At 48.3% G+C, this 25,314-nt stretch overlaps 2 protein-coding genes and 1 non-coding gene across 11 annotated transcripts in view; 2 read left to right on the forward strand and 1 right to left on the reverse strand.

Annotated features, from left to right (window-relative positions):
* Rpl27a (ribosomal protein L27a) overlaps positions 1–790 on the forward strand; it is a 2,911-nt gene extending 2,121 nt beyond the window's left edge. The window contains exon 5 of the mRNA XM_021208377.2: positions 621–790. Coding sequence (XP_021064036.1) covers positions 621–749 — 129 coding nt within the window. The 3' untranslated portion in view covers positions 750–790. The remainder of the gene's footprint in view (positions 1–620) is intronic.
* On the forward strand, positions 302–432 carry LOC115062849. The gene has a single exon (XR_003842768.1). It is a non-coding gene; the product is annotated as a small nucleolar RNA SNORA3/SNORA45 family (small nucleolar RNA).
* Positions 791–2,794: 2,004 nt separating the features above from the next.
* Positions 2,795–25,314, reverse strand: part of St5 (suppression of tumorigenicity 5) — a 155,822-nt gene continuing 133,302 nt past the window's right edge. For all 9 annotated transcript variants that reach the window (XM_029536900.1, XM_029536896.1, XM_029536906.1 and 6 more), the window contains 16 exons: positions 24,334–24,485; positions 21,753–21,968; positions 20,764–20,860; positions 19,821–19,865; positions 19,103–19,287; positions 18,382–18,491; positions 17,790–17,859; positions 14,837–14,914; positions 14,175–14,315; positions 10,444–10,592; positions 6,495–6,672; positions 6,229–6,270; positions 5,097–5,208; positions 4,388–4,627; positions 4,113–4,199; positions 2,795–3,526 (listed from right to left, as the gene is read on the reverse strand). In XM_029536900.1, the coding sequence (XP_029392760.1) occupies positions 3,492–3,526; positions 4,113–4,199; positions 4,388–4,627; positions 5,097–5,208; positions 6,229–6,270; positions 6,495–6,672; positions 10,444–10,592; positions 14,175–14,315; positions 14,837–14,914; positions 17,790–17,859; positions 18,382–18,491; positions 19,103–19,287; positions 19,821–19,865; positions 20,764–20,860; positions 21,753–21,968; positions 24,334–24,485 (1,937 nt within the window). In that variant the 3' untranslated portion in view covers positions 2,795–3,491. The remainder of the gene's footprint in view (positions 3,527–4,112; positions 4,200–4,387; positions 4,628–5,096; positions 5,209–6,228; positions 6,271–6,494; positions 6,673–10,443; positions 10,593–14,174; positions 14,316–14,836; positions 14,915–17,789; positions 17,860–18,381; positions 18,492–19,102; positions 19,288–19,820; positions 19,866–20,763; positions 20,861–21,752; positions 21,969–24,333; positions 24,486–25,314) is intronic.

A 25,314-nucleotide genomic window follows, 5' to 3' on the forward strand; every position in this document is an offset into this window, starting at 1 on the left:
GATTAAAGGCATGCACCACCACGCCCGGCTTGTTTCCATTTCTAATAGGTTTGCTTTTTTTTTTTTTTTTTTTTTTTTTTTTTTTTTTTTTTTTTGGAGGTTAAAGTGTTCATTATTTAAGGCCCTACATTGTTTGTAAAAGCACACCCACCCCATCTCTGTTCCCCCTGCCCCCCAAATCCAGCCTAAGTGCAGAGACCGAAACCATGGGGAGGTTTTCATAAACCCATCAGTTCTAGCCTATATTGTCCATATTTGGTAGGGTGTGACAGGTCAGGAGTGGGGGTAATGTATTTATTTGGCCGAGGCTAGAGTCACATCCTGACATGGTACTTGTCCTGGTGTGCTATAGTTCTCGAAGAGAATCTGCTGGTCTTGATTCATTGGTAGGGGCCTTCAGTGCCCCTTCTAGTGCCCAGATCAGAAACATGGCCTGTCTGGGGGTGGCGCATGCTGTAATCTAACAACTATGGAGGTGCAGTTGGTGAGTCTCTGATGCCATATTGATCTACATTTGAGTTAAAGGCCAGGCTTTACATATCTGAAAAGAGGGAATAAGTCCTACCTGAATCTTGGGGTGTTCATTGTCTGATGTATGTTGTGAATCTTTCTTATTCTAGGGCTACTACAAAGTTCTGGGCAAGGGAAAGCTCCCTAAGCAGCCTGTCATCGTGAAGGCCAAATTCTTCAGCAGAAGAGCTGAAGAGAAGATTAAGGGTGTTGGAGGTGCCTGTGTTCTGGTGGCTTAGAAGCCACAGGAGGTTAATTAAATGCTAACATTTTCCACGTGGTCTTTGCATCCTTGTCTGTGTGTTGGGACTCTGCCTAATCTAGGAAGAGGGGGGGGGGCCTTGAGAGTCACTCAGTCTGTGGGAATAAATGTACCCCAACTTTACACAGCTGTAAATTCCTACATCCCCACGTGCTCTATGTATGGGTCTTGATATTTGAGCAATTGATGAATGCCATTACTTTCAGCCCAAAGTGAAACCTGGTCTCAAAATCCCGAGGACCAGAAGTGAGATGGGTTTTCCTGAAAATCCAAAGTTCTTGAAAAACCTTGCCATCCAGATTGCTAGCAGCTTTGTAAGCTTACTGTGATGGGCAGGTGGCTCAGGACTGGCCACTTATTACTGGACAGATTAGCATGGAAAACTTGAGGGAGGATGTAGTAGGTTCCATCCAGCTTCACTTTCTTGGTGGCATCAAGGTGTTCCAAGGGAGCATGCCTACCTGCAACAGGACATCACTGATTGGGAATACTGTAGAACCAGAACTGTGGCCTTTGAACTATTAGAAAGATGAAACTATGTAAAGAGTACCTTGGAGTAAATAAAGCCCAAGATCCTGATTGTCTACATCTTTAAAGCTGCAACAGTAGACCAAAGTTAACTCTTGAGTTTTTAGAGAGTAGATTGTGTATGCCTAGTACTGGCGCTGCTTTAGTAGATAAGTATATATTAAGAGGAAATATAAATTGAGATCACTTAATATGGAAAAATTAATTGTAAGATGGGAACAAAAGACTTCTGGCTCTAGAGATGATGTGTATGTCACCCCCAGTACTACTAGGGGTCCAGGTGATGTCTCTGCTTGTGGGTGGGGGGTGATATGTGGCTGTTGGGACAATTATAGGGTCTGTAACATGACAATTGTGTACATAACCACAGTAATTCTAAAGGGTTAGGCGGGTGGCTTCATTATCTCCTAAAGCATATGTTTAGACAGGTTTTTATAACACTATACTAAGATGTAAGTTATTTTAGCTGTTAAAGAGTTGGATATGATAGGCTTGAGAATTAGGGAGATCCTTTAATACATTTTGCCAGCCACACACCAGGCTTGTACCGCCCAAGGCATCAAGTGTATACTCAAGGATGTTCCTGCCTGCATGTATGTCAGGAGCTCTTGGAGGCCAGAAGGGCACTAGATCCACTGGAGATGGAGTTACAGGTGCCTGTGGATGCTAGGAATTGAACCTCTAGCCTCTGACCTCCAGTCCCTAAGTGCATGTAAGTTTTAAAACAGACTCCGGTCTGCAGTCGATTGGGAGTGGGGACAGGCAGAAAGGAAAAGCACCTTAGGGAACTGGGTGTTTTTCCTAAGGAGTCTACTGTCAGCCCAGGTTGAAGGCGAAAGCACCCAAGTCTGAATTACTACACCCAACTCTGATGAATTTTCTGGTAATCTCAGAAGAAAATTTTGCCTTCCCAGAAAACAAAGCCTCTACCTTGAGCAGGTTGGGGCTTCCATGGGCATCAGTGGGAAAGGATGGAAAGAAACCCAGGATGAGACTCAAGTAGGTTAGGGTGCAAGGACAAGGAATGTTACAGATCACATCCTGCCAAACTGTTCTGTGAAGGCCTTGGTAGGAAACCTAAGTAAAGCCCTTGTTCTCATGAGTTTTCCTTCCTCTTCTCTAGAATGTAGTTGAACTTTCTGGATACACTTCAGTGTTCTAGTGGAAGAAACCTGAGGGTGACATGGAGGAGTCATTGGCAGTGGAACAGGGAGTCTACGCTCAGTGTTAGTCTGCTGATGAAGAGGCTACCCAGTAATGTCGCCTAATGATAGCAAGGGGCAGGGGCAAAGAGCATCCTTTCCATCACTGGAAACCCCAATTGGTGGCTGCCCAGAGAAAGAAGCTAAATGGGAACAGACTGGTCTTGTACCTTGAGACCTCAAGTTCAGGGATGGCCAGGAACCCAGCCTCTTTGTCATGGTGTCTCATCTAGATTCACCTGAGTTGGAGAGAACTGTAGAAAGTGAAAGGAACACAGTAGGACTCTTAAGCCAAAATGAATGTACAGTTTATTGAGAACATCTGTGGATGGTGGGAGGAGAAATGCCCTGTACCGCATCATGGCCACCACTGACTGACGGGAGCTCCACTTCCCATGACTCACTGACCGTGTCAGAGGATGGAAGGAACAAGGACCAGGCCCAAGAGCATGGCTCTACATTGCATAAAAGGGCAAAGTGGTCCTTGCCTTTCAGAAACAAAAGGCTTGGCAGATAGGGGAATTACTAAGAAGAAAAAAATTAGAAACTCTAGATTTAAAAACAACCAAAAAAACAGTCCTCTTATACATAATTAAGACAGCACCTGCTCTCCAGGGCCCGAGACTGGCAGCAGGGCCTCAGGCAGACAGGCCAGAAGTGTTCAGGAAACAGTGGTTTGGCTGAGACAGTCAGCTGCACATAATTGGCCAGTCACCAGCACCCAGCAAGACTCCATCCAAGCTCAGACAAGGCAAGAAAGCACCTGGCCCTTTGGGAATATACAAATATTTACCAGATTCTCTTTGCTTGTTACAAAAACAGGAAAGCTTACAGCAGATTATTTACAAACAGTATCCTGGAATATGGTGAAGGCAGAGGTGGACTGGCTTGGAGGTGGGGTCTGTAGAGGCAAAGTAGCCACAGGGTCCCAGGCTGGGCCCTCTCCCTGTGCTCTGCAAAGTACTAGACTCTGCTACCGGAAAAGGCATTTAATTCTTCTTGTGGAGGAACTTCATCTTGTTGCCTGCGGGACAGAGAGCAAAGGTGAGGATGTTTCATGATCCCCTTTCAACACCCATGTTCTCTCCTAGCCTTTCTTCCTTTCCTTGCAAAAAGGATCAATTTGACAGACAGGAATGACAGCTCTGATAAGGTAGGGAAAACAACTTAGGACACAGATCAGCCACTGTGTGACTTTGGGCAACACCCTGCATCTGTGGCTTGTTGCCTTTAAAAAAAAAAAAAAAACAAAAAAAAAAAACCCTGCTATGATTTTGAAATTACACTAGCTGAGGTCCCTGAAGGACTGGGGTTTTATAGAACTGGCACTCTGGCATTAAAGACTTCTGTATATTACAGCCTAGAACAAGGATGAGTGGCACTCAACTTGTGAACTTAAGTGACAGCAACAACAAAATGACCAAACAAATTATGGTAGAATTTGTGGCTCCCTCTTGTGAATCTTGTGCTAAATGCTCTTAAAGCAGTACCTGCTTCCTCTTGCTCTGTCTACAGTCTCTCATATTTGCGGGCCTAGATTCACAGTATTTTAGGGAACAGCACACCCCCCCCCCCCCCCCGGCTACCTTCATTAGTAACAAGTAACTTACCCAGGCCACGGAGAAACTTGTTCATCCCGCTCTGCTCAGTGTCAGGGAGCTCTTCTAGATACTGCTCCACTCTCTGCTCAAAGAGGCCTGAGAAAGATGGACAGCAGGTACGAGGGAGAGAAAAAGGGTGACATGAGTGTTTGACGGACCACACAGAGCAGATACAAAGGGGCAAGGCAGACATCTAGCCTACTAGTTGGCAGTTCACTACAATGACCTAGTTACACTGAGTCTAGAGAAGCCCCCAGCTCCCATCCCAGTGCCTGGGACCTTACCCTTGGCTCGACACTTCCTTAGCTCCCTGTCTTGGATGAAGCCAGCAAACATCTGAGATTCCATAAAAACCTCAAGAAAACGGCGGATGCTTTTGGAGGCCACAGACTTGCGGAAGGCCTCTCGCTGAAAAGCCCTTTCCCCCTTCTCACTGTGTGTCAGGAAGAGGGAGTAGTGACCCACAGTCTCCACAAAGAACCGGATAAACACCTCTGACACAAGTCCATTGAGGCTATTACATTCTAGAAGGGAAAAGAAAAGTCACATTCAGCTCAAGCTTCTATAAGGCCGATCCCCCATTGCTTTAGTCTCTTCCCAACAAGCTTCTAACCAGCACTCATACTGTCCTTGAAACCATCTGTTGTGCATAAGAGCTGTCACCTAGCTATGAGCTCCTGGAGGTCAGAAACTGCTCTAAGCATAGAAGTTGGCAAATACTTCCTAGAAATTGGCGACCAAAGCATCACCTTTTCCACATCCCTCACAAGTGAGGGCAGTGGCTTGAAACAAGGCCTTAAGAGGGAGGATTGATTCATTTCCTGTCATCAAGAAGTCTGTAGTGACATGTTTAGGGGCAGAAAAGGCACTAGACCTAACTAGAGTGACCCAGTTCCTACACCTAGGCTTCATCAGCCAGAAAGGGGCCAGTGTTCAGTACAGAGTTCAAGGTCTGTGAAGTCCAGACTGAGAGAAGACAGATTCTACCCTCACCATCATCAGAGTCACTGTCGGAGTCCTGGGAGATCAGCTCACTCTTCCTCTCCAGAGCCTGCTCCAGAGCAGCTTGTAACTTTCTAGGTAACAGTGTGTCCTCATCATCCATCTGCAGGAGGAAGAGACAGCAGGGGTGACCACAGCGGACACTGAGACAGGCCCCAGTCCACAGCTCAGAGAGCTTCTAACAGCATTGACACTATTATCACCTTGTATAATGAGCGAGCACAGAAAGGTTTGAAACTTGCCCAAGTTACAGATTAAAGAGCAGCTAATTCATTGGACACTAGCCTGGACCATCCAGGATCTCCTACTCCATCTCTCTTATCATCCTACTTTCACTCGGGTGGGAAGTACAGTGAGCTTGGAGCAGGGAGACTGGCCTTACCTATACTGAGAATGCTATACTCTGGTGCAGTGGCTGTATCCTGGTGCTTTAAACTGGGGAGTCCTTAGTTATATCAGTGGTTTGTAATAGGCTGTCTGTTCCCAAAGGGGACATGCTAGGTTATGCTCCTTTATGGGAAGCCAAGAAGATTCCATGACTAATGAAGGCTTTTTGCAGCAATGACTGTGAGCCTTTATATTACGAAGCAGATTCAGTGGTGTCTATAATCCCCAGAATATCTCTAGAGAGGTGTTATCTGATGAGAGCACTGGCTCAGAGAAATTTTCAGGTCCATTTTCTGTTTTTAGATTATGTGCTCAAACACATTGGGACCCTATCTCAAAAGAAAACAAACAAAACCAAAACAAACACACACACACACCACCCAGACAGAGCCCAAAGGTGAGTATTTAAACTTCCAGGTCTTGTTCTTTCACACTGCTACCCAGAAAAGCTGGGTGTGGTGATACACGTCTATAATCCCAGCACCCAAGAGAACTATCACAGGTTCCAGGTCAGCCAGAGTTGGAGAGTGAGATCCTATATCAAAAAAAACCAAACCAACAACAAAAGCTAGAAAGGCAGATCCCACTGAGGCTAAGGGTTCTGAAATCAGCTTTCTCCACCCCTGTCTATTCTGTGAGTTTGAAATTCAAAGCTCAAAAAAGCAGGCCAGGTGGTTACTGAGTGCCCAGTCCCTTCCCTGGGGCAGATCCAGGTCCTGTAATATGTGGCTCTTACCTGTCGGATGAATCGGTCAGATCCCAGATTCACCATCAGTGCCTGGGGAAGGGTCAGAAGCAGTGATCAGGGACTGAGTCTTGCAATGCCTTTGATAGGTGTCCAGACCTCCCATGTTCCCAAGGACAGATGACAGGAAAGAGTCAGCCAGATAAACCTCCCAGGAGAAAGTACAGAAGCTGTTTGAAGGCCAGGTCTGAGGTAAGACCCCAACAGCCTTTCTCTCTTCCTCCCCATCCCCCAGTTGGTTGCCCCAGCTGGCTTACCTCTTCCACCGGCAGCTCCTTCAGTTTGGGAAGGGAGCTGGAGAGCAGGCCAACCAGGAAAGGGGTGGGACAGCAGACAATGTCAATCATGGAGGCTGGGAGGACAGGAATGAATGTGTGCTGCCAGGAGAAGGGGTAGAGCAAGGCCACCACCGCGTGAGAGCAGCTGGACAGGGTACTGATGGACAGACAGAGAGACAGGGCAACTGAGCCCAGGGCCAACACCCTCAGGGAAAGATAATTAGAAACTATAGGGGCTCAGGATATCCTTTGATGAGCTGCACTTTTAGGGACTCTACCAAGACACAGCCACAAAGGTATGTGCTCTGCACACCTGAACATACAAAGGATTCTGCATACATATGCATGTCAGCATAACAAAACACACACACACACACACACACACAAACACACACATATCACCCAGACAGAGCCCAAAGGTGAGTCTTCCAGGTCTTGTTCTTTCACACTGCTACCCAGAAAAGCTGGGTGTGGTGATACACGTCTATAATCCCAAGAGAACTATCACAGGTTCCTTCACACATAGATGCTTGCACACTCACCCCCAGATGAGCTGGTGGAGTATTAGCTCAGGCTAGGAAGCACAAAGGAGCTTATCACAAAGCTCCAGTATGCAGGAGCTGGAAAACCCTGCAGAAGTCCCTCAGACTGTTCCACCTTTCACAGCTGTGTTCTGTGGGACACTCAGTTTGTCATAAAAGGCAGCCAGGACACAACCAGGTTTGCCATCTTCTAGCCCAGTACTGCTCTGCCCTCTGGCTTTCTATTTCTTTCTCCTTAGCTAGTAACAGTGATCTGACTGAAGGGAGAGTGCTGTGGTGGTCTACACCATTCTCAGGTCTCATTGGGGTCATCCCTTTCTTGTCCTGGAGGGGGCTCCAGGCCTCCATACCTAGAAATCTACAGGAGCCCAATGACCAAAGGGGAACCAGGAGGGCGAGCATAGTGGGGCAGTCCTGAAGTTCACAGGCAAAACAGAGTGCACACACCCAGCTTGTGCAGCGGCCTGGTGTGAGACACAGGCACAGCTGGCCTGCCAGGAGACAAGCCAAAGCACCTCCAGACCAGCCAAGTGCTGTGACAAGCACTGCAGAAGCAGCTAGCTAGAGGCTTATAACTGATGATCATCTGAACCCTGCCTGGACAACACAGCAAGAAAAGACCTTCCCCTTAGGGGCCATATCACTGATGAAGATACAAAAGGCCTAGAACCCAGCTCATTTTAAACCTCATTTTCTTTTGCATTAATGGACCTCACCCATCACCCAGGAAAACTCTGGGTCCCTTGGGCCTATTGGTACATAACTAGCATTTAGGAGACTGAGGTTCGTGAGTTCCTAGCCAGCCTTTGTGCTACGAAACACAGCAAGTTTGGGATCATTCTTGGTTATGCTGTGAAATCTATCCCATGCCCAAAAAGTATCTGGGCTCTCCCTGGGATGCTGTAGCATGGACTCACACATTTACACCTAATCCCCTGATGGAGACAAAAAGTAAGACCTATTTATTACAAAAAACAATCCCTGCTCCTTTTCTCTAAGGCAATGATAGTCAGCCAGGCCCTTGTGTGACTAACTTGTCACCTAATGGGCACCAAAAATACTGCTGTGCCCAGAGACCTAGGTGCCCTGACCCTGAAAACCATTCTCCTGAGGACAGCAAGAAAGCAATTTGGGAAAGATCGGGGAAAGGTCCTCTTCAAGCCAAGGGATACACCGATCTCCAAAAACCACCAATAAATAAATAAATAAATAAATAAATAAACAAACAAATAAATAAATGCGGGGGGATTTATGAAAAACTTCAAAGGGCATGAGCAGTGCTGTGAGCACCGCAGCTCAGGTCCGTGTTTCACTGCAGAGCTACCCATCCCCTCCAGACAGGCAGACTCCCATGAAAAGGACTCTTTGACCTGAGAGCCAAGACTGGTAACACTTGTATGCCAAGTGGACCCAACCCCAGGAGCCTGGGGTATTTTCCTGGAATGTGTATAGACGCAGCTGTGACCACAGGAGACAACAGCTGTATTTAACAGCCCTACAGGAGCTGGACTGTGGTGTGGGTGGAAAGAGAGGGTTAGCCTGGAGTAGGAGAGGTATGGGAGTGGGTGTCTGTGTGTGACACCTTCAGGAATAGAAAACTCAGGGTCCAGGTACTGTCAGGGGCCACACTCCAATCTGGCGAGGCCACGCTGGACAGAATACCACTCTGCCATTCATCGCTAGTCTTAGCTGCCAGACTGGGCTCCTTTACAAAGGCAAAGTAGGCCTTGAAATACCTAGAGAAGTGATTCTCAACCTTCTTAATGCTATAACCCTTTAATACAGTTCCTCATGTTCTGGTGACCCCAAACCATAAAGTTATTTTCATTGCTACTTCATGATTGCAATTTTGCTGTCATGAATCATAATGTAACTATGTGTGTTTCCTATGGTCTTAGACAACCCCTGTGAGAAGGCTGTTTGAATCCCCAAAGGAGTTGCGACCCAAGCTTGAGAACAGTTGACCTAGACTGCGGTACCCAGAGCTCCACAGCTATGAAAGGAGTATGAGAGAAGCAGCTTCACTTCCTAATCTCACCATCCTTGGAAAAGTGGGCAGCTCAGCAAGGGGTAGTGGTGCCCACTCTAATATCAAACTCAGGAATGGAGCCCAAGAATTGCAAGGCCAAAGCCTGCCTGGGCTACACAGTGAGATCCTGTCTCCAAACAGCGACCACCATTCTAGTTTTTCCTTCTTTCTCTAAGCTGAGCATTGGCCTGGGTTCCTGCCCATTGCCTGAGAGAGCAATTAGGAGAGTTCTTCTTTTCAGCTATCCCCTTATGCATACAGAAGAAAGTACACCAGGGATTTGGTACCCACCAGAGGAGAAGCCAGCAAGAGCTTGTACTGCCCTCCTCTTAGCACCTGGCACAAGGCACAGCACACATACAGTGCTAGAAAAACTACTGCCTTGACTTCTTTGATAAGAGTAAGTGACACGTTATCCCCAGCCTTCCATCCTCTCCCTGCATGCACTCTATAGCTCTTAAACAAAACACCTCAGCTGCCGGGAACTCATTTCTCTTCCTGGATGTCTCAGGTCTGTGATCCTTTACTGCTCCCTATGGTCACCAACAGATCTCTACCTCTAAAAGTGCCTCTCTGTTGGACCAAGTCTTACGGATCCATCCAGCTCTTCTTAGCCTCCTCAAACTGTCCCAGATCTCTAGACCTCCAGTATCTGAATCTCTTCCCTCCCCCCCCCCCCGTAACCTCTGTCCTAGGCATCTCTCAAGGCCCCATCTTGTCCTTCTCCATAGCACTCTGGAACTTGGATTATTTCACCACTTCTCCATGTTTCCCTCAGCCAGCCTCTACAGAATAACTTAGCAGCTCTCACACAGCAGCCCTTCCTGGAGTCCATTAGCTCTGAAACTCAGCATTCTGCACAGGCAGCTTGGCTGGAGTTGCTTGCCACTTACCGTCTCCATACAATTATTCCTGCACCTGTACATACATGGCCAATGCACAGGAAGTGTCGCTCTTCTTCCTTAGCCAAGTCCTCAACTGGGTTCTCGATCCTACTATGCATCCCCTTCCCACAGGTCTGCCAACCCTCCTCTATGTCATCTTTTTTTTTTTTTTTTTTTTTGGCTTTTGAGACAGGGTCTCTCTGTGTAGCCCTGGCTGTCCTAGAACTCACTTTGTAGACCAGGATGTCCTCGAACTCAGAAATCCGCCTGCCTCTGCCTCCCAAGTGCTGGGATTATAGGCATGTGCCACCACTGCCCGGCCCCTCTATGTCATCTTTACCTGGACAGTGCACACACAGAAGTAGGCACTCTAATACCACAATGTGTGGGATACACCAAGACTCATAAAAATTTGCTGAATTCATTAATGGATACGCCACCCGCGCCCTCCTTCCTTGCCTCCTGGGCCCTACCTGAGCTTATCTGCTACAAAAATGACTCTGCGTTCCAACAGCAATGAGGCAAAGATTCGGATAAGCTGGCGCACACTGAGGCAGGTGAAGAGGCATTCGAAGTCCACGTGCTCCAGGCGGGAGTCCATAGGCCGACGCAGCTCTAACACCTGGGGGGAAGTGAAGGCAGGGCAGAAGGCTAGGTGAGAGCCCAGACTGTACACACAGTGCCCACTGGCTGCTCTCCCTTTCAGCCATCTCCTTCCAAGGCTTCCAATCCCCTTATGATGCAGGAGACCCAGGCTCCCTTCCTTCCGATTCTAGCTCTGCCCCTAGCAAATGCCCAGCCTATGGGTAGGAGGGCTAAGTGTGAAGATGGGAAGGCACTAGGGACCAAACATCAGCTCTGAGGAAAGTAAGGCAAGCCAACTGCTCCCACGGATACAGAGAACCAGGGAGTCACACAGCCCCCTTTGCATGAGTCTCCTCCTGACTTCTTTGTCATCTCCGTCAGCACACTGACCAGACCCACAATCAACCACTGCTCTCTAGGCCACAGGAAGAATGTGGTACTTAGGAGTGCTGACCTCTACCATGTCTGGAGAGACAATGCTGTTGTCCTTGCTGCCATGTACCCTCCATTTCCTACGACAGTTTCCTTCCGATGGCTGTCTTGCCGTCCTGCCCCTTATCTCTACCACCATAAGCCCTGTGCTAAGGATAGGAAAGATCTGGCTATTCCAAAAAAATCTTGCAAGGATATAGGACTACCTTTATGAAGCCAGGTCTTCATAAAGTATTTTCCTCTAAGGATTACTCAGAGGTCTGTGTGACAGCTCCCAAAGCCCCTTCCCTGGCGGCATGGCTGTGGGGGGACCTGCAAATGACCTCCGCAGTGACAGGAAGAACTGCTAACTCATCATCATCTGTAGAGCGGCAATGATATGCAGGCTTCCTGAGAACTGTGGGTAAGAAACTATCCCGTATGGCCTTGTGGTGTCAGCTAACCCCCTCAAGGGGCTTGCCCCAGGTGTCTCAACTGGTCTTGCTTCAGATCTGTTCCAGCCACTTACAGAGCCTCATTTCTCATCTCCAACTTGGGTTACTTCCAGTCCCCTAAGCATTGTTTGCTTTTGCAAGTGAAGGATTCTTAGCTCAGTATTCACCCTGGGTTCTGAAAAACATCAACGGGGATGAAGGGGCTGCAAGAGCTGTGTGCACTGTCTTTCTTGACAGGTAGTAAACCCCTGGAAGATCAGCACAATGAAGAGGAAACCCTAAGTGCTTGATGGGCACATGCCATAGCAGTTAAGTCAGAACCCTTGTACCCTACCCAATATCTGTCCCCATCCTAAAACAAGACAAAACTCTGTAGCCCTGCCTCCTGGGAGCCCTGCAAGTAGCCCTAATAAGTGCTACTCTCCAGCTTCTAGCCTCTAACCCCCAGCCCCACACTGCCTCTGCCTCTAGAATCCGACAGTAGCGTAGTGGGACAGCCCACAGATAGCAGTAGGAAAGAAGGGCATAGTGAGATCTGCAGAGAAGGCAGGCGCTGTGTCTAGGGTGAGAAGCTGGCACCTGCCCACTTCTGGGCAGTTCCCGAGAGTCTGAGGTGTCTTATAGTATGAGTGATTGGATTCTGTAAGAAGGAAATGTCTTTATGGCAAAAAACAAGTAGACTCAGGGGATAGGAAGTAGCCCTGGTCAGAGAGAAGCAGCCAGGCCTAGGAAGTGACCTAGGAACTGAAGAACTCCAGGGCAAGCCCTTGGGCTGTCAAGGTAGGGTCAACTATCCTACCAATCACCAAAGTCCAAGTCTCGCTAACCCCAGGATATGTAAAGACTCTCAGGGAGATGCCAACAGACCCGTGTCACTGCCTGCACAGTTCTGTGACTCTGAGGTCAGCCCTCCCACTCTGTGGCAGCTGTTTTCATCTTCCCACCTCCTACTCTGAGACGCCTCCTTCTTCTCTACTCTTAGGAAACCAAAGCCATCTCCTGAGAATCCAAGTCTACAAGCCACCATCTTCCCCTTCCTCTCCTAACAGAAGAAGGCCTCCATGAAGACCCCTGCCTGCACCTTCTGGTGACAGTTGGTTGTCCTTCCCTCTTCTGCATTGCTAATGTCCTCACCCAGGGCCAATTCCTGCAGCATGCAAACAGCCATCTTCAGTAACACCTTCCTTTCCCTCTCACCCTGGCCCCACCCTAAGCTCCGCTTACTTTCTCCTCCCACCCACCTTGTTCTCCTCAAAGCCACACCCCAGAAGAGCTGTCTACATGAGTTGTCTCAAACTGTTACTTCTCCACTCTGCCAGGCGCCACAGGCTCCATCTGGAGTCTGTTCCTTGTCAATGCGTCTTGCTGCACCTTTGTGGTACCTGCCTGGCACATTACTCTTTATGCCTTACGACTCCCTTTCTTTGGCTTCTCAGCCACTTCCTCTCCGTATTTCCTGTCTTCCAGCTTCAGAGTTGCGACTCTCTATCACGGGGCTTCTACTTGGGGCTCCTCAGAACTGGGCTTTCATTTCTCCCTATCTATGCACTTTGTTACTATCGTCTCATGAGTACCTCAAACTGAAATTATGAGACAGAACTCTCCTTCTTGTCCTTCATAAGCTCTCACATTAAGATATGGCTCCATTACCCACCCTTTTCCCTCGGACAGAAAGCTGGAGGTTGGACTTAAGAACCACTGCCATCTTTCTTTTTTTTTTTTTTTTCTTTTATTTATTTATTTATGTAAGTACACTGTAGCTGTCTTCAGACACTCCAGAAGGGGGTGTCAGATCTTGTTACGGATGGTTGTGAGCCACCATGTGGTTGCTGGGATTTGAACTCAGGACCTTCTGAAGAGCAGTCGGGTGCTCTTACTCACTGAGCCATCTCACCAGCCCCACTGCCATCTTTCTACTTCCAGGAAAACTCCAAGGGTTACTGTTTCAAATCCATCTTTCTTGTCCCTTCCCTACCATCTTCTAGCCCAGGCTTACCTCCTGCCTGTGTTACTGCAACTGTATTCTAGCTGCCTCCGTTTTCATTCCTGCCTATTCTCCGCACAGCAGTCAGACACATCAGAGTGAATCTTAATCATTTTTTGGATAAACCCCCAGATTCTTAGCATTGTTCAGTGTGTGCAGGCACAAACACTGGGCTTGGGCCCTTGCCTGCCCACCTACGTCTCCTCACACCCTCTGGGCCTCTGGACCCTGTTTCAAGTGCTTGTGCGGCACCTGCTGTTCCCACACTTGCAATCATCTTCCTCCAGCTCCATCTCCTGTGCACTGCTGGGGCCCTTGGAAAAATGGCACTTTCTTGGGGGAAGGCCTTCTCTGACCCCTAAACTAAATCCTATATTCTCATAGGATCCTGTTCTTTCTTTTTATAGACACTTAGGAATTGACTGTTTATAAATATAACTATTTAACAGCAGGTCCCCATCTAGGAAAAAAAATGTCCTGGAGGACAGAGCTGTGTCGCTCTTTATCCTCATGACTGCATCCAAAGTTTGGCATAATCTCCAGTTGTGAATGCCCATAATCAATATGAATCCAGGGCACAAGTCCCCAGAAGTCCCTAGCAGAAGTAACTGGGCAACACTTCCTCCTGGGCTCCTGTTTTTGTTCTTACTGACTAGGAGCAGACGGGGGCGGAAGGGCTGTGTGCTACGCCCTCCAGAGGCTGCACTCCGGCTGGCCAGGCTCTTCTCTAGACCCAAGGCCAGAAATGAAAGCTGCAGCAATTCCCTACCTCATTGCCAGCGCCAGGAAGGAATGTCTTCACTTTGATGGTTTTCCCTGGGGCTGGAAAGGGCGATTCCATGAGACTTCTCATAAAGGGGTACACCAGTGCAGCTGAGATTCCACGCCGGCGCTCCACCTCATCTAGGACCTGTGCCCACCACCAGCAGCCCAAAGAGAAAGAGTGTTGGGAGCTGCCTTCTCCACCTCTCTGACAGAGAAGAGGGCAACCTGGCCTCTGAGCAAGCTGGACCAGAAGCCTAGAGACAGAAAAGCTGTCCTGCCAGGATCTTGTACCCTTCCCGTTTCTCTTGGCCCTCAGCGACCATTCAGTTCTCTTGATGGCTTGCTTTAGTCCCCAAGAAGGAAACAGTGGGCAAAAGAAATAACACCATGAAACAGCTTCCTGAGTACTCCTGGCTTCTCCAAGGACTCCAGCTCTGTCCATGGACCAGGCTGGGCTATTATAGAGCAGTCAGTGTCAACCCAGGAGTTGGGGGAAATGCCAGGTAGCTAGGCAGTAAGCCAGGCTCGGGAACACAGGATTCCGAGAGCCCACCTGTACTTGCTCTGTATGCCCTCTCTCACACAGGCGTTTTTCTTATCTAGGCTATCTGCAGATACTCCTATGAGGGCTGTCACAGGGATGGGGAGAAAGTCAGCACCTCTTACCTTGGAAAACAAGCCGAAGCAGCCTAGGCGGCTGATGACACAGTACACCTCTGGCAACCGAGGCCCTTTCCCACTTGGCTGGACAGGAGGGGAGAGGGAGAGACAAGGAATGTGTGAATACCACATCTGTCTCATTTTCTCTGGACCTGATCTGGACCTTATCTAGTCCTTCTAGTAAGGATGACTCCAACATCTAAACTCAACCAGATTCCCAAAGAAAGGCCACTATCCCCTGAGGGCACACTCAATCTCCTGCCAAGCTCCAGGTAGGTTCTATCCTTTATCCCAGGAAAACACAGACAGTGGCTGGCAGAGGACACGGCAGCATGGCAGAGGTTACAGGGTGATTTGTGAATTTACACACCTAAGGATGCTACCCAAAAGGATGTGATGTCAAAAAGGACTCATGACTTTTTTTTAAATTTAATCTTTTTGATTAATTCATTTTATTTTATGTATAAGTGTTTTGCTGCATATTTGTATGTGTATCACAGGTATGCCTTGTGACCATGAAGCCAAAGGAGGGCACTGGCTCCCCTGGAACTGGGGTTTCAGACAGTAGTGAACCACCATGTAGGTGCTGAGAATCAAATCAGAGTCCCCTGCAAGAGCAATAAGGGCTCTTAACCACTGAGCCATATCTCTCCAGCCCCTAAGAAGGGGCTGTGGACAGTCTTAGGAACAGGACATGTGGCCTTATCTCCTCCCTCCCCATCATCATGAGGGAAACTGCAAAATACCTCTTTTGTCCCTTTGATCCGAGCCCAAGGAAGGCAAAAGCAAAACAAGAGAAGGGAATGACTTTTTATGAAATGTCTCCTAAAACAGAGTCCTAGCCCTGGTACTATATACAAAAAGAGTATGAGAACAGCATTATCACCCAGTTTTATAGAGGAGACAGCTGAGTTCATGAAGATTAAGCCATTGCCTAAGCTTGTATAAGTAGAAGGCTGTAGCCAGGAGCCTGTGCAGCCTTTCATCTTGCTGTCTTACCTCCAACGCATGCTCTTTTCTGATAGGAAGGAGGGGAAGGAACACAGAGACACAGGGTAGAGGTATGCTATGAAGTGAACAAGAACAAAAAAGGGAAGGGGTTTAAAAGGTGCATAGCTGAAGAAAAACATACTGTGAGCACCCCTGGCAGGCGGGCGCAACCCTGTTAGACTAGAGTGAGTTCATTCTCCAGCAAGGAGCTGGCAGGACCCCATGGCTGCCTCTGGGTTCAGAGGCCTGGAGTGCCTGGCAGGACCTAGTGGGGAGTGAGCAAAACAGCAGGTGCTGGCCCCTCGTGCAGGCTGCTAAGCAAATACAGATGGGGCTATTTCAGTCTCCAAACCTGCTGGCCACAGTCACAGATCTAAAGAGAAGGCAGAATCTGTTTTGTCCATATTAGGCTTGAAACTTACTCCTCTCTCTTTCCCTTCCCCACTCCCCACCTCCCCTAAAGCCCCAAGTGATTAAATCAAGTATGTGGGATTTGGGTTAGAATCATTGTGTCCAATCTGCAGGAATGCCGAGCCAGTGCCAGCCCCCTTGGCAGGGACCCAGCCCAGGCCCTCTCTGAGTGCGCCAGGACAAACATGCTCTTCCCTAGAGGCAGCAGGCCCACTGCAAAAGAGCACAGCTCTGTTCCATCCCTGTGCTGCCAAAGGCAGCCTTTCCGATGTTCTCCCTATGCCCTGGGGATCCAGGCACATGCTGGTCTTTGCCTGGCTCCCAGCCTGGCATCTGGACCCTTCCATGTCCCTCAGCACACACGACATTCAATATCTAAATATCCTTTTCTCCCTAGATCATCCTCTGGGGGTTGGGGTAGGGATTCAAGAATGCCAGACTGGGGATAAAGGATTTGGAAGTCAGTTCTGGCTCACATCTCACAGTTGTGTGACCTTGGGCAAGTCATTCCATCTTGGAGTTTTAATTTCTTAATCTACAGGTCAGAGATAATAATAGTACTCCACAGGATATCATAAAGATTTTAAAAATAAGAGACACAAAACCAGTGAAGCATCTCTCCTGGAACATGACAAATCCTAAGCAAAATTTTACTTCCACAGCCCTTCCATTCAATACTAAAAGTTGGCGTCCTCTACTAGACTGACTGCTGTACACTGAGGGTAGAATACGTGCTGGATTTTTGTGTATATACTTTTAGGATATGGCCTGACCTACAACAGGCATACAATGAATGCTTGTGGATGGATGGTTGGATGGATGCCCCCAAACCCTTCTTTTAGGACTCTTAGACTCCTGTCTAGGATCTCCCTTATCTATCTTTAGACTGGTAGCCGACACGGCCTTCTCCTACTAATACCTGAAAACCAAAGAACATTGTCAACAACCCAATGACTGACCTTTGAGGAGAATAATAGGGAAGACAGGCCCTGGGCTCTGTTCCCCCACTACTTCTTTGTAGATCTACAGCAACCCTCTTCCCAGGAATGATAGAAATAGAGATTGCTCTTTGGGGAGAAAAAAGTTTCTATTTTCAAAAGCCAACATCTTTCTCCTAGGTTCAAAATATTTCTCCAAAAGCCCCAGAGGAGGTGTGCCTCTCAGCCCCTGCTCAGATGAAGCCCTACCAGAACATGGACAGAGCTCCTCCCAACATCATGGTCAGGCGTGGAGTGAACAAATATAAACTGTGGGGTGACATGACCATAACTAGAGGGCAGCAATCTAAGATGACAATCCAAGGAAAAAGAATACAAAGAAAAGTCAAGAATGCTAAAATGATTTACAACCAAGCAGAAGGTGATCCGTCCTTCCCGTCACTGCACATAATCTTAGATCCCAGGGGTCCCTCAACTGTGCAAGTACATGTACTAGGGACAGGTTCAACAGATCACAGGCTTTCACACAGGCTAATGCTGCAGAAGGATCTAGAGAGATATACAAATGTCCTGGCCCTCCCCTCCCCATCCACCTCTGAGAACTAAATAGCCTTACTCACCAGTAAGCGCCTACAATAGCCAAAGCGCCTGCTCCCATCTTCCCCAGTCAGCATGAAAGAAAAGGTCTCACTGAAACAGGAAAGGGGGAGAGGTCTGGCATCAAAGAAGTTATCAAGAAGACTCAAGACATGGCTCCTAAAATAGGGACTGCCACTTCAGGTTACTTTAAGACTCAGGTTACTTTAAGAAAGTAGGGTGAGGGCTGGAGAGATGGCTCAGCAGTTAAGAGACACTGACTGCTCTTCCAGAAGTCCTGAGTTCAATTCCCAGCAACCACATGATGGCTCACAGCCATGTGTAATGGGATCCGATGCCCTCTTCTGGTATGTCTGAAACAGCAACAGTGTACTCACATAAAATAAATAAATAAATCTTAAAACAAACAAACAAAAAGCCCCCCAAACCAATAAAATGATCTAACTTAAAAAAAAAAAGTAGGGTGAAAGAAATGAAAAAACAAAACAAAACAAACAAACAAAAACAGGAAAGAAAGTAGGCAGAGACTAGGGCACGCCCCACTTAGTTGTACCACTCTAGGGAGAGTGAGTCTGTATCTTCTCCCTCCTATAGCTAGACCAAGTCAGGCCTTACCTGCTGTATTCTGACACAGGGAGCCAGTCCTTGGCATCTGGAAAGCAAAACTGGGGGATAGCTTTGAGCCTTTCTTCTGCCTCCCGCATCTGCTTGGTGGGACGGTCCAGCTGCCAGGGAGAGGATATGAGGAGAGGGAACTGAGATGACAAGGAGCCTGGGGCAGTAGGGACAGAGGGACTGAAAGGCATCTCCTCCCGTGGATGACACAAAACGAACAAGCTCTACCCCTGACCCTGCATTCTGGTCAGGCAGATGGAGTAACCACCACTTCAGAGGGAGCCTCCCATGAGACAAGCAGGGTGAAGAAAAAAGAGATGTGTGCAAGTGGGAAGCCGCACCAGGCTTCTGAGCAGACCTCAGAGGCTCCCTTCTGCTGCTCGAAATGTGAGGGAGCCAGGAAAACAGCAGGAGAGAGAACAATGCAGACAGGCAAGGGCAGAGCTAGCTACCTGTGGCTCACAAGGAAGCCAGACTGGCTGCTGAGCCGAGGGTTGCTAAGACACAGGTCGTGGGCAGGGGCTGCCTGCTAGTGAGTAGGGGGATTTCTTTAGGTGAGAAGATGTTTTAAAATGAAGTTTAGTGGTGACTGTGTGACTCTGAAAACACACTGAAGGACACTGAATTCTGGACCTGAATGGGTGAATCAGCTACTAACAAAGTGTCGAGGAGCACGCGACCTAGGACGTGGCGGAGGCGCATCTGGGGATGGCATGCTCACCTTGGGAAACTGATAGGAGACTTCAGGGAGGTAGGTGTTCCGAGACGGCTTCTTCTTGAGGGACACAACCACAAAGTACTCAAAGAGCTCCCGCTCCTGCCACTCGAGCAGCTCCAGCTCCAGCGTCCGATAGCTGGGCGCTCGCTTCAGCATCGACTGGATGTGGACCAAGCGCTGGGTGTGGGCTGGGGGCGGGTCTCACATTAGGAGACAACCAGACTGGCCACTCAAAGACCTCCCATCGGCCCCATCACCTGACTCAGCTCCACCTCTGAATAACGTCTATGAACATAAGTCTTACCCGACTTTTCAGTCTCCTTTCTAGATACAGGCGACCTTATAGGAGCTAGAGGACAATTTTCTGTTTATGGCACTATTCTTGCACTCAAAAGAGTTGATTATAATCTGAACCCACCGCTGGCCCTCCAGATTTACAATATTTATAAAGCAAATCTAGTAGCCAGTGTCCGGGCGCAATGGCTCGGGATGGATGGACAGTTAACAGCTTTAAATTTGGCACAGGGAGACCAATTTTTGGACTCAACACTGAAGGGCTGAGCTCAAGGAGGAATTTCTCAATAGCCTCCTGCTCTGGTGGTCTGCTAGCTGGCCTTCCTGTTGACATTTACCCACACTCCAGGGCCGGTCTGGGACCCTGGGCCCATGAATGCGGAAGAGCGAGCTGATTCCCTGGGGATGGGGAGGGATGTCACCTTACCTTTGAACCTGTCATCAGAGTCACTCTCGCTTTCACTGTTCTCATCTGGAAAAGTAACAACAGGTAGACACATTGGTCTATAGCAAATATTTTTGGAGTCTATTTCCCAAATTGTAAAAAATAGGTTTTTATATTTATCGTGTGTGTGTGTGTGTGTGTGTGTGTGTGTGTGTGTGAGAGAGAGAGAGAGAGAGAGAGAGAGAGAGAGAGAGAGAGAGAGAGCAAATGAATGAATATGGGCTTACGCATGCAGCCATGTTTATATGGCGATCAGAAGGCGGTTTGTAGGAATCGATTCTCTCCATCTAACACAGAGGTTTTGTGGCTCAAACTTAGGTGGCCAGGCTTGTCAGCAAGAGCATTTATCAGCTAAGCTATCTTGCTGGCCTGTGAGCCTCCCAGCATTACGAATGGCAAACAGGCCTAAACCTAGTCTGGGCTACTCTGGGCCAATGATAGGCATCTGAGGGCAGGAGGCAAATGGCTCAGAACCAGGATACCTCAGAGATCAGGCCTCCAGTGCTAACCTATATGCAAACACCTACTGGGTGGGTGAAGCTGAGGGCCGAAGTTGAAGGCTGAGCCACAGAGAGGCCTAGATGTCTGGAATACAAAGGACCTGCCTCAGATAGTCCAAGATTGGAAATGGAAAACAGACCACAGAGCTCAGTAAGTCTGGCCTTTGCTTTTGCCCAAAGCAGATTCCCACATGTCCTAGCTCAGGGCCTCATAGTCCAAAGTCTGAAGGAAACCATCACAGAGTTAATTTCCCCTCAGCCCCTCCCACTTACGTGGCCATTTTGTGGAAGGGTGCTACCCTCCTACAAAGCAGAAGGATCCCATTACTATCTCAGGTGAGATGAACTGAAGTCAATCCACATCTCTCCCATCCCTGATATTCATGGACTCGCAAAGGTGACGCAGCTTAGACACCGACACCTACCTCTCAATGATGCTGTCTCAAGGCTGGACATAGACAGCTTTTTCAACCTCTTCTTTCCTCTCTTGGCATTATAGATAGAGTTAATTCTTTGGACAAGCTGGTTAAAAAAAAAAAAAGCAGAGAAGGTGAGGTTATTCTATCACCAGCTGCCCCTAATTCTATGAAGACAAATTATGAACCCATTCTTTCCCTTATAGGTGTGCAAGAGCTTTGTGCACTGGTCCAGCAGGGTCCAGCACCGGTCTTCCTATTAAAATGACCACAGTGGAGGCTTACCAGCCACCCTTGGTAGCTCTCCATCTACCCTGTGCCCCAGGAGTAGGTTCCTGCCCCAAGACAAGGACACTAAACTTAGCTCCCCAAAGGAAGGAACTGTGATCAAACTAGACAGGATGGGAGCTCCTGGGTCCCAAGAGTCATTGAAGCAACTGAGACAAAGAGTTTCTCAGATATAAAAACAGGAACAAGGATTCTAGCCTTTCCTCTCTGGGCCATAACCTGGGGCCTGACAGGAAGAAGCTAAATTCTCAATATGCCCAAGCATTGTTTTCAAGCTAAAAATACCATTTAGCTAAATCCTGCAGAGCAGCATGTGCAGGGCTGAGGAGCGGGCACATGGACACATGTGCAAATCATTGCTGAAAGCTCTTTGATTTTGAGACATAGGAAGAGCTGGTCTGAATCTTTAGGTCCCTGAAAGGCCAAAGATGTTTCTGTGCACAAGAACCCAAATTCATCTGTCACACTGGGAAAGAGAGCCTCAGCTCAGCTAGTCTTTTCCCTCTAACCTTCAGTACTGGGAAGGGCTAGTGCAATCTTACTGGTAAAGAAGGGACGGGGGAAAGGAGGTCCTCAATCTATTCAAGGGGAACTAAAAAAAGCAGCCCAGATTAGAGGAGGAGGAGGAAGGAAGGAAGGAAGGCCAGAGCAGAGCTGTTTGCCTACCCACCCATCTGCCTAGCGCCCTGGGCTCAATGCGGGAAGGATACCTTGGGAATGCGGCGGGACCTGCGGCTGGACAGCAGCTCACTTGTGGTGCTGAGGCTGTCCTCATTGAGGCTGGAGGGTGAGGACGGCAGGCTCAGCTGAGCCAGCAGCATCATGTCATCATGGCTATGCCTCTTGGGTAATCGTGGCAAACGATGGCTCTTCCTTTCTGACCAGTTCCCACTGCGCAGGGACTGGCTGCTGGGTTTCAGGGACAGCTGGCATGGGGGACAGGATATGAGAGGGAGCTCACCACAAGTGTTTTATCAGTATCTGTCTGCTGCTATCTGTGGATAGAACTAAAAGGCTGACATCCTCAGCTCTCACCAGTTCCCTGTTAGAATTCAATACCCTAGAGTTTCCTCCTTAAAGACCTTAGCTATTCAGTGGCCAGGTAAGCACTAGATTAAATGCTTGCTTCCTCAAAGAAAGTTTTACTTCCTCTGCCAGAAAAGAATAAAGAAAAAAGATCCTCTATGGAGCAGGAAGAGGAGACAGAGCAGGAATCTCCAGAGGATCAGTGACTGCGGATGAGGGAGCACTCGTTCTCCCTCCTCATTTCTGAAGCCTTCTGTGCAGGAGACCATAGCCTACCTGTTCACCTGCTCTGCTGTGTGAGCCTGACAGCCATGCTTACTTCCTCCAGATAATAGGGGTCTTGGGCTGTGGCCACCAAAGTTGAGTAAGACAGACCTCACATTCAACTGGCTCCCTCTCACCATACCATTCTGGGCCATCTCGTTCTCTGACTCTGTATATCCTCAATTAACAGCTGATGTTCTTCAGTACAGAGCACCTAATTGGCTAATTGATAGTGGAATTTCTGGGAAAGTAGGCATCTCCTGAGAGCCCTCAAGTTTTTGTCTCAATCTGCCTCTTCTCAATTTTCAGCAAATCCTTTTCTTTCCACTGCCAATATCTTTTCCAAGCTAATCAGTCTAGCAATACAAATTCAATGGTAGCCCATCTGAAAAGAGCATGTCAGAAGGACAGATGCATCATCAAAGCCACCACATGATTTCAAAGCCAGAAAAAAAATTATGTATTTTTCTGTCCCACATTATAAGCCACCCAGATCCTTGCATTTGTCCAGTTAAAGAGTTACACGGGCAGTCAGAACCGCGCGCTTCTCTACTCTCCTGGCTCCCTGCGCCCTGGGACTCTGGGTAAGAGCAGAACGAGCTTGTCTAGAGTTTCTCTGGGCCTTTTGGCTTTCTCTTCTCTCCCTTCCTTCACTCCATTCCTCAAACACTTCTTTATTGTTCTTTAAAAAAAAGTTATATTTTATGTACATTGAGTCTTTTGCCTGCATGTACATATATATACCACATGTGTCTGCTATCTGTGGAGGTCAGAAGAGGGCATCAAATTCCCCCAAACTGGAGTTACAGATAGTTGTGAACTGCCATGTGGGTGTTGAGAACCAAATGTGGGTCCTCTGAAAGAATATTAAGTGCTCATAACTGCTCTCCAGCCCATTTTTATTTTGTTTTGTGTGTGTGTGTGTGTGTGTGTGTGTGTGTGTGTGTGTGTGTGTGTGTGGTTATACAGACGCAGGGCTGAGTACAGCTTTAGCTGTTGATCTTCACCTTCCAATTTGTTTGTTCTACATTGTTTGCTTATGTAAATATCAGGATAGGTGACCTACTAGCTTCTTCAGATTCTCCACTTTGTCTTGCTATAGGAACATTGGGATTACAGACCATTGCTACTGCATTTGGCTTTACATGGGCTCTGGGGAATCTGTGCTCAGGGGTTCACATTGTAAAGTAAGCATTTTACACACTGTGCTAGCTCCCCATTCTAAATACTCCTTATTCTCTCCTGCCAGTCTGCTCTGCTATGTGACTCTGGAAGACTGGCCACGCTCACTTTTTCCAGGGAAAGAACAAGGCTCTAGCCCCACCAGGGCTCAGCAACATAGGCCTCATACTCAAGTAGCTCCCTCACTACAATGTCCTGGGCTGCCCTTCTCTCAGCCCTAATCTATAGACCTATGCTCTAAACACTGATGCTTTTCAGTACAGAGCCTATATGACAGTGGATCCCACACATTGCCAGGAAGGCAAGCATCCCTGAGGATATCCTACCTGCCTGCCTACAGGGTTCTCAACATGGTACAAGTTCCTAGGTACACAACCCTTTCCCGAGGCAACCCCTCTGCCAAGTGCTGTGAGAACAGAGACTAAGGAAGCTTGAAAGCACCTTGAGGGCACAGGCCCTCACTAGCTGGCTCTCCCAAGTCCTGCCATTAACCCTCAAATTTCACAACTAAGGTAATTTGGGACCGAGCTGCAGAATGTCAAGTCTCTAAGAAAGCCCTTATTTGCTGCTAATAGGAGTTTGTAAGAGCTCCTGGTTTGGTTTTCTTGCTAGAACGCAAACAGTGAGGGGAAAAAATGGGCAAGATAGGATGCCCTGGAGGCACATCTCAATTGCCCACGGCAGTTTCAACATGGCAGAAGGTCCTGAGTGCACAGCCCTCTCCTGAGGCAAAGCCGGCTGCCAATCGCTAGCCAGGACAATAGCATCAGTAAAAGCTTGGGGAGAGGCCTCACACTGCCTAGGCCAGAACTGCATTACCTGCATGGGTGGGTTGTTGTACTTCCTGTCTTGGGGACTCCACATCCTGTGCAAAGAGTCCAAGGAGTTCTCAGACAGTTGCTGGGATTTTCGTCCAGCTCTTCGGTTCTTTAAGTCCACATCCTCGTAGGGGTTCTCCTTGGGAAGCCCTCCTGCAGAGGAGGCAAGGTTAGAGAAGAGAAGGAAAGAATAAGAGAGACACACGCACAATTCCTGTGAAGCACAGAGAATATCTTCAGTCTGGCCCTTCAGCTCATGAGTCACGCTGCTGCCTGTCTGCAGCGGGGAGGCTACAAACAGATCTTGGCTCCAAGTGTAGAAGCTGAGGCCCCCACTCCCCACCTCCAGCTCAGCTCAGCTCAGCCCTGTCTGGCCACTGCTTTATAAATTAGGGATTGCACAAGACTGGCAGAGGACAACGCTGACACTACAAGCTCTAGCCTTCTGCTGGTAAAGCCCCCGAGATCGGCTCCTGGAAAGGCTTTCCGAGATCCCATAGCCGCCCCTTTACTCAGCTCTCTGTGGGTCTCCTGGGTCCAGTTTCAGGGGTAAGTATGAAAGAACTCAAAGAACTTGAGGGAGCAGAGCTTTGCTAGATCCTCCTCTGACCTACTCCTAGGTCTCCAAGTCTTGCAGGAAGGCATACTGTCGCAGGCAACCAGAGGGCCGAACAGCCCTAGTGAGTGCTCAGTGAGACTTCGTTCATCCTTCTCTCTGAGCATGTCAGCTAATGCCTCTACGGATAAGCTTAGCAGAGAAAGAATCCTCATTGTTCCCCATTTGGCAGAGACTTTCCCACGGTGACATAGGAGTGTGAAAGGCTTGGAAGGAGTCCAGGCCAAAAGAAAGGAAGAGAGTTCTTGCATCTCAGGTCCAGTTTCTAAAATCTCTGGCAGGATGCTCTACATTGACACTACCATAAAGTCTTAGGAGAGCTCCAAACATGGTCCCTGCCCAAGACTATAAGATTTTTGAGATTCA

The sequence above is a fragment of the Mus pahari genome, chromosome 1 (genome assembly GCF_900095145.1).
Source record: "Mus pahari chromosome 1, PAHARI_EIJ_v1.1, whole genome shotgun sequence".
Taxonomy (NCBI): Eukaryota; Metazoa; Chordata; class Mammalia; order Rodentia; family Muridae; genus Mus; species Mus pahari.